Raw genomic sequence first — 10,866 nt, 5'->3', positions numbered from 1 at the left:
GCAGAACAGAGCAGAGCGTGGCAGGGCAACTCTCTGGCTCGTTTCTGTCAGCAGAAACAATCCTGAGATCATGGGTCAAAAGACAAATACCAGCCTGAAGGATTTCATCAAAACCAAAACCATCAATAAAATAAATAAAATAGATGCTTCATTTAAATGTTGTTTTACCCACACATATAATTCTAATCCATTGCAGACACTCAACTTTCTTGTCATCTTCTGAAGCTACTTTCACACCTTCGACCACTTCCAACGAAAAGCATATTTCAGGGGTGTCCAAAGTTCCAACCAACCTGCCATTAAAGCTCCTTATTGGCCAAACAAACCTGATCCAAGTAATCAACAGCAGATGAGGCAGGATTTCTGGAAAGCCAGCTGGAGGCCGGCCCTCGAGGACTGACTTTGGACACCCCTGGCTTATGTCAACGTATGTGAATGCGCATTTCGGGCATCCGCATTTAGAATCCTTGCGGTCACGAGTAGCTCCACAAGTTTTAGGACCATTTTCAGGCTCACAGAGGAGAAATCAATGATTGTGGTTTGTGCCCGGCCGGGCACACCGAGTCTATCATATATCGGAATAGAGCTGTGAAAGAAAAAGTCTGGATAAAGATTCACGAAATTTACACCATTTTAACGTTGGCGGACAAGCACTAGTAAAAATGAAAAAAAAAAAGAGTAGAAAGGAAAAAAAAGAACAAGTCGCCCTCCCTGCAAGGAATTATGGCAAAGATGGTGGGAGGAAGAAAGAAAGGGATGGTGGTTTTATGCTATTCACAGGATTGTGGGGAAGATGATGAATATGGGCAACGTGGATTTTAGAATCAGGTTGAAATGATTGAACAAGCAGTGTTGGAATGTAGACAGTATAGTTTACTTAGGGACATCTTCGAAAAGCAACTTGAAAAATTGGAAATGCAATGGAAGTTGGATGTGATTTTAGCAGAAAACAAAAGTTGTGAATATTTGATTACGTTTCTCAGAAGTATAAGAATAATTAGTAGAATTTAACTTAGTGCATGCTGGGACAAAAGGTACAGGAAAATAACCATCCCAGTCCACACTCTGTTCCAATAGGTGGCGGTAATGCACCTTTTCAGTTGTTTGCCAACTGCCAATAAAAGCTACTGAAGAAGACGGAGAAGCCCCTCCCTGCTTGTCCAGTGTGAACACCACAAGCTCAATGCATGTTCAAGAGCCTGCTTCAAATGCCCAGTGGCTATGTAACTTTACCTTTATTTAACTTTTCTACTTTTATTCATGTTATTTGTCAAACCACTAAAGTATACAATTTTAAAAGACTCTGTAGCTAAGGTAGTCATTGAAATTAGAGTGGAAAATGTCACTGATTTGAATAATGATGTCAAAGTGAACTGTTGGGGATAAAACTCTAAGAGACGATGTTATAAAGCAGAGAATGAGAGTGAAACTGACTGCTGCCGTTTCATCATCCAGGAGCTGATTCCATTGTTTCCTTTGGCTACTCAGTCGTTTCCCCAGCAAGAGCAGCTGCCAATGTCAATTTCAGTGTTAGCATGAAAACTTTTGCAGAAAAATGGGATAGCCTGCTGCAGAGCACAACATGTCATTTATCTTTCTTGTCCTGTTCGCAGCCTAAAACAAAGCATTTGATTGGGTTTTTAGGTGTTTTCTTGTTCTGTGTTCAGGTCCTTTTAGGGATTGTCTGCATGCTCTGGAAGAGGGTCACACGGCCAGCGGCATGTACCTGGTGAGGCCAGACAATGCCAACCGCCTCATGCAAGTGTGGTGCAACCAGAGACACGACCCCGGCGGCTGGACGGTGATCCAGAGGAAACTGGATGGCTCCGTTAACTTTTTCAGGAACTGGGAAGCATACAAGGTGCTTATAACCTCTCACCAAATCAAAGAGCTCATAGTTTGGAGGGCAGCACACATCTTATATAAAGGTGTTTTGAGCCTCACCAGATGTGAACAACCTATGAAAAGATTTTTGTTTGGCTGTTAAAGCACCTCAGACCAATCCAACTGCCTCAGTCACAGCAAATGTGACTCATTACTTCCACCAGTGTCCTCCCGTCTTAAGAGCAAATTTCCTCACACGAAAAAGTAAATATGAGAATAAATAAATGGGAATTAAAGTCTGTTTTGTTAGGAATCTAAAGAAATACTTCTGCTTTCTCAATATTACATCACAGCATGTGTTTAGGATGTAATGTTTTCCTCCATGGAAACTATTTTCTTTATCTCCTGGAAAGCCTCTCCCACTGGCAAAGGGAGTTCACGAGCAAACATTTACTTTGAAGCAAACCAATCAAAAGATTCCCTTTTTTTTAAAGCTTTTTAAAAAGGGAATAAACAAAGATGGTTTGCACACTTCCATCCACTTTTGTGCAGTCATTAAAGAAAGTTTTCCCATGGTTCAAAGCACATAAAGCCAATGTTGGATACTGGCCAGATCAAGGCGCATAGTTGTTTGAATCTCTTTGTGGAAACTTGCTCGTGCAAAACTTTTTTTCAGGTCCAGTGATCTTTTTTTTTTTTTTTAAATCTAAAGTAATGGTTAAAATGCTACTAGAGCTGGAGCAATAATTCTTAATGTTCAAAGCTTATCAAGGAACATTCAGAAAAGATTTCCTAACTGCTCTGATAATGCTGTTCTTATCGCCTCGCCTCACAGCAAGGATTTGGAAATATTGATGGGGAGTACTGGCTGGGTCTGGAAAACATCTACTGGCTGACAAACCAGGGAACTTACAAGCTGCTCGTCACGCTGGAAGACTGGTCCGGCAGGAAGGTGTTCGCAGAGTACGCCAGCTTCAGAGTGGAGAACGAAGCTGACTTCTACAGGCTGAGGGTGGGCCGTTACCACGGTAACGCTGGAGACTCCCTCACCTGGCACAACGCAAAGCAGTTCACAACATTAGACAGAGACCATGATGCATATACAGGTACAATTTTTGAGGATAATAAATAAATTGGTTCTGATGGATTTAAGAAAATTACCTTTTTTTTTCATTGACTATATAAGAGAACTGGACCAAGTGAGTGTGATGTCACTAATAGAAAATGGAGGCTTTGTCCAAATCCCCACTCTATTGCCTAAATACTAAAAAACTATATAGTGATCTAGATTTTAAAAGAAATTCAGACACCATGCTCATTACTTTCTCTTTTGTTTTTTTAAATGCCGGAAATTATGTCGCTGATTTCATAAAGTGAAAATCTAATCAATACAAACATTTTACGACATTTATTTGTGTTCTAAAGATGAAAATCTGGATGGTTTATTAACAATTACATTTAAACAAGTTTTCTTTTTTTTTAATTGTTTGACCGCAGTGCATTGTGGTCTATATCTGTTGATGTAGTGAGCATCAATGCACACTAGTATTTTGCAAAGACTTCTGGGAAATTGCTAATGCACTCGATTTTGGAATTGTAGATTCCCACAGCACTACAAAATGGTGAACAGCTTATATAGCTTAAATAGTGGGTAGGGAAGGAATTCTGACATAGCTGAAGTCAATTCAGTTGCCGTTTTTTTATAAATGCCGCCATGTTGGAGCCAGACAACTTTGATACGCAAAGACTGGTCCGAGTCGATCTGAATCAAAATGTCTATGGCAACTACTCTCACCAATCAGGTGTGTACTTGTTAGAAGCCCACACCCCTACCATTTGAAAGCATGCTCAAGAGAACTTTCCAATCAAACGTTTCAAATGTTCATCATGAAACCATATACTTTTTTCAAGGCATCTGATTGGCCAATTTAAAACTCACAATAAAAATAAAAAAAACAATGGAAAAAAATGGGATTAGCAAAAAATATGTTAAAAAAGTAGCAGAGCAAGAATTTTTACTGTCAAATGGAACGCAATGGGGGAGGGGTCACTCTGTCCAGTTCTCATGTACAGTCAATGCTTTATGGTCATGAATTTAACTGTGTTCACTTTTTACCTCTCTAGGAAACTGTGCTCACTACCAGAAAGGAGGCTGGTGGTACAACTCTTGTGCTCACTCTAACCTGAATGGAGTTTGGTACAGAGGAGGTCACTATCGCAGCCGCTACCAAGATGGAGTCTACTGGGCAGAGTTCAGGGGCGGAGCCTATTCACTCAAGAAAGTAGTCATGATGATCCGTCCGAACCCAAACACCTTCCTTTAAACACACAGGAAACCCTAGCTGTTTCTCACACTTCACAAAGTTGGCCTTTTTCAAGAATGATCCAGAAAGTGCAATATGAAAATTAGCAGCCTTGTTGTTTTATTGTTTTTTGACTTGTACATATGCTTGTTGCTCAGGAGATATTCTGAAATATACTTTGGCAAACATGACATTTAGATAGGTAGCTGTAGTAGGAACAGCATGTATTTAGTAATGAATGAAAAACATGAGATGGACACAGGAAACACATCCAGTGACTTTCTACGAGTTCTGTGCAACATTAGCAGCTTAATTAAATCTATAGAAGCAGCAAATCTAAAGTGGATTTATATCAGTTTTTAAACGCTCCCTCATTTTGTGCTTTAGCATTACGCACATAAAGTATCACCAACAGTAAAATAAAACCAAACCAACCTTTAGCATTTTCTTTCCACTTGCTTTGAACAACTATGACAGCAACTATAAGTGGTATTATTGGCTTACAACCAGTTCTGCCAAAGTATATATACATGCAATTTAGAAGAACTTAAACTGACAGGAAACTTGCTGCACTAATCTGTCTGTGCACCAGAATCTGCTGAGGCCCCAATCTTTACTAAAAATCACCCTTTTTTATTGTAACAAGGAGTCCTGGAGTATTTCTTGGCCTAAAAACTAGAAATATTTACACATCAGGAAGCCAAACTTCTGCTTTAAGTGTTTTGTTCCACTGACTGACATCTGTTTCAGATGTCAGTCAGTGATACTTGATTTATCTGAACACATTACAAAAGGAAAAAACTTATTTTTTCCATCAGAATTAAAGCAAAATTGAGTGCTGCTAATTAATTATCTAAACCTCCTTATAGTCTCTGAAGTTTTTTATTTTTTATTCTCCCATTATGTCAACATTACAGTTTAGTTTTGACTCTTGCCTTAAAATCCCATTTCTGAATTTTCTCTGCAATTTTTTTCAGAACCAATTTCTAATATTTCATGCCAGGATGTCAATACTCATTTTCCCTATACAGAAAAAAATATATACTGCCAAATAACTGTATTTTTATTATCCGGGTCTGTGCCTGGTCCCCCATATGGTCCTTTGAAGTTTGCCCAAAGCAGAACGTGACTTTTATGTGTCTTCAACCTTTCACAGTTAGAAGGCTTCTTGGCGCAGAAGAACAACATATGCACGTTTAGGGAAACTTTTTTTGTGCAAATGTTAATGTTCCGAGTGCTTTTATCTTTGGTACGCTGCAAAAACTTTATAACTGGAAAACCGTGTATAGGTGCATTCCTTGAATTCAAACATCATATCTTAGCCATTAACTTTATGAATTGGAAAAGAAAAAGAGAAGTCATGACCAAAATCCCTCTCACCATGAACAAAAATGTAGGACTTGTTTTAGAAGAATTCAGTGATTTGCTGCATTTACTGTACAAATGGATGATGTCAATAGATCCAATACATTGTGTTTGTACATAAGAAATGTGTAATATAATGTGCTGAAACGTTTTTGTCAAGTTGCAATAAAACATGTACAGTTTATTTGTTGTGGTTTTCAAACAAGCAGCAGTGGCACTTCACACATGTTTTTCTTTTTTTTAATGAATTATTCAAAGAACACACGCTGTTTCTCCCTCTGCATAGAGTTTCATATCTATCCATTCACTCCCTTAAACCGCTGGATCCCTTTTGGAGTCACAGGGTGGCCGGAGCTTCTCCTGGCTACTGTTGGGCAACGTAGGCAAGTCAGTTTGCCTCCTATTTAATGACAAGACCAAACCAAGTCAGGTGAAAAACATACAAAATGAGTGATTATGTTGGCTCTACTGTGACCTATGATATTTATCTTTATTGTTTTTATTTCTCTTCTTTTACATGTTTTAAAGAAAGTAATACTTTGTTTCAAACTAATTGTTTCAGTAATGTTGACATAAACAGCAGACAACATATTTTTGTTTTTTAGTGAAACTCAAACAATTATTTGATAAAATAACACATTTTTATATCTATAAAAAAAAAAATCTATATAAAAAAAAATCTGTATAAAAAGCTTTTTGGACTTCTCGAGTATTTGGAGTCCCAAAAAATCTACAATTAATTGTCTTATGGTTATAGATGTCATATAAAAAAAGAAGGTTATCCATGGGGCTGCACTGTGGAGTAGTGGTTAGCACATAGGAATAAGGTTTTGGTTAAAATCCCAACTGGGACTTTTCTTCTGTGTGGTGTTTGCATGTCCTCCTAATGCATGAGTGGGTTTTGTCCGAGAGCTACGGCCTCCTCCCACAGTCTAAAAACAGGTTTTAATTGATGATTTTAGATTGTTCCTAGGTGTGTGTGCGCGTTTGAGTGACAAAGAAAATCTAAAAAGAAAAGGTGGGACAAAAATGTGCATAAATTTCACAAAAATTGTTAAGTCCCCACATGTAACCTTCCAGTCAGGAGTCCCCACGTTGCAGGAAAAACACATATGTGTGTGTGTGTCCCAAGGACTTGTGACCCTCCCTTCAACCAACAGTAGATAGGTTAGGCTCCAGCTTTCCTGTCACCCCAAAAAGGATTTAATGGGTTCAGGAAATGGATGCATTGTTACAAATCAACCACATTTTATTTTCATTTTAAGATCAGGGCACAGTAAAACAAGAAAAAAGTACCATGCAGTAAATCAATATTTCACTGCAGACAGTTTACATTTGAATCCAAGCCTTTGTTTTACTCTTCATCCTCGTTTATCTCTTTGTTCCATCATTTTGTTTCTTCAGTTATTTGCTAAAAATCTTAAAAAGTGTGATACCTAATTAAACACACAATTTACCAACAATTTTTGACAACTCAGAAATTAAAAAAATATATATTTATTTTTATAAATGAAAAGACACTAAAATGGTGTAAACTCACAGTTTTAATAGCAATATTTTTTTTTTTGCTATAAAGTTTCGCTAAAATTGTATGTTATTCATAGACAAACATAATTAAGATTTTTTGCCAAACAAACACGATCAAAAACGTACACAGATACCTTAATAGTATTGAAGTGATTAAAAACACAATATTTGCTTCTCTACATACACAAGTTGAAGGTAGAGTTAGGCATGGCTAATGATACGAGACGGGTTGGTAACACTAATGCATCCAGCAGTCCATCCGCTGACAGCAGGAAAACTCCTACTCTTCACATGGTGTCAGTGAGAGTCCAAGTGTGGTTGGAAACTGAAAGAAAATGACTTGACTGGACAATGAGCCAAACGCCATTCATGTCTTCTTTTGAGACAGCTTTAGAGTTCAGGAAAGTTCACACTTAACGAACATCTGAGCTCAAAAAAGTGGATGGAACAGAAGAAAAATCTGCGGGACTCCAATACACATGATCTGAGCTCTACTGTGACAGAAGAGTTGTCTTACATCACCTTACCTAAACACAGGCTGCTGGATCTGGTCCACGATCCAGCAGGGGAAGCTTTCTCCTGCATGACAGAAGCTTTGGACAGCACAAAAGACGACCTCCATCACACTTTTTGGCAGCTTTGCTTGTGCAGATGATGAATGGAATAGTAAAATGTTCAAACATTCAAGAATTAATGGCAATTTCATCTCAATACCAGCTGAAGTCTGCTTTGTCTATTATCCTTATCGTGGTTAAACAGAAGACGGTGTTTAATTGTCTCCGTAAACAGAGACGACGGAGCGATGGCTCACCGCGATGGAAAACCTTGAGTGAGGGTGGCCTCTTCAGCGCCCATTGCTCAAGTGGAATGGAAAACCCTCAGCAGACACGGCGCTCAGTCAGCACAAAGAGAACCGCATTTCCTGAGGCCTCCAACCTGGCCCTGCTACCGACCCGCATTGTTGTCTCACGTCTGTAAAAGTCTGTCTGTGCATTTTAATAGAGACATTTTTAACTTTCCGGCGCTTTCGCTAAATTGATTGCCTTCACAACGCGGGGTGAATGCATCAGCACCAGGAAGAGACCACAAATATTTCAAGCTTTTACAATAGGAAAAACAGCAGCAGATGTCCATGAGGACACGCCGTCCGTCTCTCAAGCGAAGGCGAGGAAGGGGCTAAACTGTTGGTTAATTCATCACCGTTGGAACACAGACAGGAACAATAGTGATCAAATTATTACTTTGGATTCCCGGGGAGGGGGGTTCCTCATGCTAGGGCCGCCAAGAGGAAGGAGTGGGTCAAAGACAATGGAGAGATCTTTTGGCTCTCCTGGGAATCATCCCCAAGGGATGGAAATCCAAGAGAATCTAACCACTGAGAAAAAACACCGCGCTTGAAAATTAATGGCTAGAAGTCCCTCCCCCTTCCGGAGCCGGCCGCAAAACAATTACAACATAATTTGCACCCGAAATCATTGGCTGGAAGTCCTCGCCCGGAAGCCCCCGTTTTAAGATTTCTACCTTTTTCCCTGTTTCTTTTCTCTTTTTTTGCCATTTTCACTGCAACATTCTGTCACAGAGAAAGAAATGCATTTCGTTCTCCAGAGTTAAATAAAATAAAACTATAATTTATCACGTGTTGTCATATTTTGATCATTTTTTTTAAGACAAATACTTTTTTATTGGGTATATTATATCGGGTAAAAATTACCAGTCAAAAACGATGGCGTAACTTTTAATAGCAAAAGTGTTCCAGGGTTAAAAACAGGAAAGTAGGGGGTCAATTCACATCAAAGGTCCCATCATAGCTCTGAGGTAGTTTCTGATAAACTACTGCCGCTCTGCAGAAACTATGTTCTAGGAAACGACACACGTTTTTTGATTTTGCCTAAAAATTATAATTAAAACGCTTTTACAAATAGATCAAAAGTTGATCAGTGGGACTTTAAGAGAAAGGCAAATGAGAACATCAGCAATTAGATAGCTACAACAACAAAAAAAAAATAAAATGAAATAAGAACCCTAAAACTTCAATGAAAAAAGATAAATTAATTAATTATGCTAAAGTTACATATATAGGGAATGTTTCAGTTAAAGACTTGGAACTGAACCTGCTCAACTACAGGATCTTCCCATTTTAATCTATGGAGACTTAAGGCGGTTACAGAAAGTTACAGCGGGGCCAAAACATCCAGTACTTTAGGATTCACTGAGATACATGTGTTTTCTGTAAGTGATTTGAGTGTGGATTTTTGACAAATAATTTTCTGCAAAGAGGCTAATAATTGTTACCCAATGCCAATGCAAGAGGTGAGGGAATACAATGTTTCCTATGACTCAAATGTTGATGTATTTAGGGAGGGTTTTTAAGATTTTTAAGCTGTTGGCGTGCACAATTCCTAAAGACTTCACAGTAAATATTATGCTTTTTTCTTAAAAGTAACACCTGCCAAATCTCACTCATGACCCTGTCATGACAGCAACGCTATATTTTCAGCCTGTCTCTAAAATCATAGCATGCTTGACATTTTTGGCACTACAACTTTGACTGATTTGATCCAGCACTGACTTTAGCAGACCCTGTAATTGTCATTGCACAACGACAGGTCAGGAAAAAAAAAGACGCACTGCAGGAAGGAAAAGCAAAAATGCTAAAGACAAATAAAAGAAGCAAACCTAATCTTTTTCAGCTGTTAATGATTCCCATGCATGTGGAAGTTAATTAAGAGGGTTAAAATAGAAATGTGTCATAAAGTTGCAAGGCTTTTCTGCTGGAAAATACTCACTTCATTGTTTATTACTGACATAGTGGAACTATTGAATGAGGGTTTTTCCATTACCCCAAAAACTCTGATTCTTGCCAAATGCGGAGATGAGCAGATCGGGTTATTGCTGTACAGACACGAACCACAATCGCCCTTTCATGTTCTGCCAGACTGTCTGCACATGTCATCTGCAGCGAACTCGCAGCGTTCTCTCAGGGACTGTCATGGATAATTATACAAGGTGCAACTGGGTTTTAAAAGAAAAAAAAATGACGCAAAATATTATTTAAGTCAGAGGAAAAGGTTTTCTGTAGCTAAAATTTAACATGATTTTTTTGTGATTCTTATCATCTAAATGAATAATATTTAAAATGAGCCCCTAAACATTCATAAGATGAGCTGACAAAAAATACACAATCTCATCTCCTTAAGGAAAATATTACAGCCTGACAGACTTAAAAAACAAGCCGACACAAAGAACCCATTAGTAGTCTGTGACTCAAAATGACCAGAACACAAATCAACTTCAGGACACCATTCTTGAGGAGTTATAATGAAGGAAAATATGAACGACATAAGAGGGGGTTGTTGGGAAAATGAGCAATTTCTCAGAATCACTTTTTTTCTTTGTGGTATGGTCAAAATGGCATTCAAAAGCAACCAATTACACAAACTCACAAGTTTAAGTGGTTTAATTATACACTTTATAGTTTATTTTTAATCCCAGAAAGAAAAAAAAAAACATGTTTCTTCCAGTTAAGCCTCAAAAATGTCATTTAACTTGTTTTTATTATTGGTTAATGTGGGCTGCTAAAGCCAAGTCCCCATTTTCGGTTCCCGAATTTGAGTCAAACCATGAAGCACCAAGTGTTGTAGTTCCAAAAGAACAATCTATTTACAGTCTGGTCAAAAGGATCTTTATGAAGTTTATTTCTTTATTTGTGACAACTCTTGGGGTGATGAATCTATTTTCTTAAACAGATTTAATTAGAGCTTAAATTTGGCAGAATTGCCTTGGTTTTTGATAGGTAGGTTGACCCACAGATGCACCCACAGATCTTTCAAGTTTACTGAACCCTCCC

General features: G+C 38.2%; 1 protein-coding gene and 1 long non-coding RNA gene across 2 annotated transcripts in view; one reads left to right on the top strand and one right to left on the bottom strand.

Moving 5' to 3' along the window:
* Nucleotides 1–2,860, bottom strand: part of LOC112148318 — a 30,549-nt gene extending 27,689 nt beyond the window's left edge. Inside the window, exon 1 of the long non-coding RNA XR_002919604.2 lies at nt 2,738–2,860. This is a non-coding gene — a long non-coding RNA (uncharacterized LOC112148318). The remainder of the gene's footprint in view (nt 1–2,737) is intronic.
* angptl2b (angiopoietin-like 2b) overlaps nt 1–5,676 on the top strand; it is an 11,298-nt gene extending 5,622 nt beyond the window's left edge. The window contains exons 3-5 of the mRNA XM_024275339.2: nt 1,668–1,861; nt 2,660–2,930; nt 3,949–5,676. Of these exons, the coding sequence (XP_024131107.1) occupies nt 1,668–1,861; nt 2,660–2,930; nt 3,949–4,148 (665 nt within the window). The 3' untranslated portion in view covers nt 4,149–5,676. The remainder of the gene's footprint in view (nt 1–1,667; nt 1,862–2,659; nt 2,931–3,948) is intronic.
* The last annotated feature ends 5,190 nt before the right edge of the window (nt 5,677–10,866 follow it).

This window comes from Oryzias melastigma, linkage group LG9 (genome assembly GCF_002922805.2).
Source record: "Oryzias melastigma strain HK-1 linkage group LG9, ASM292280v2, whole genome shotgun sequence".
NCBI classification, from domain to species: Eukaryota; Metazoa; Chordata; class Actinopteri; order Beloniformes; family Adrianichthyidae; genus Oryzias; species Oryzias melastigma.
This window is presented reverse-complemented; position numbering and strand designations above follow the sequence as displayed.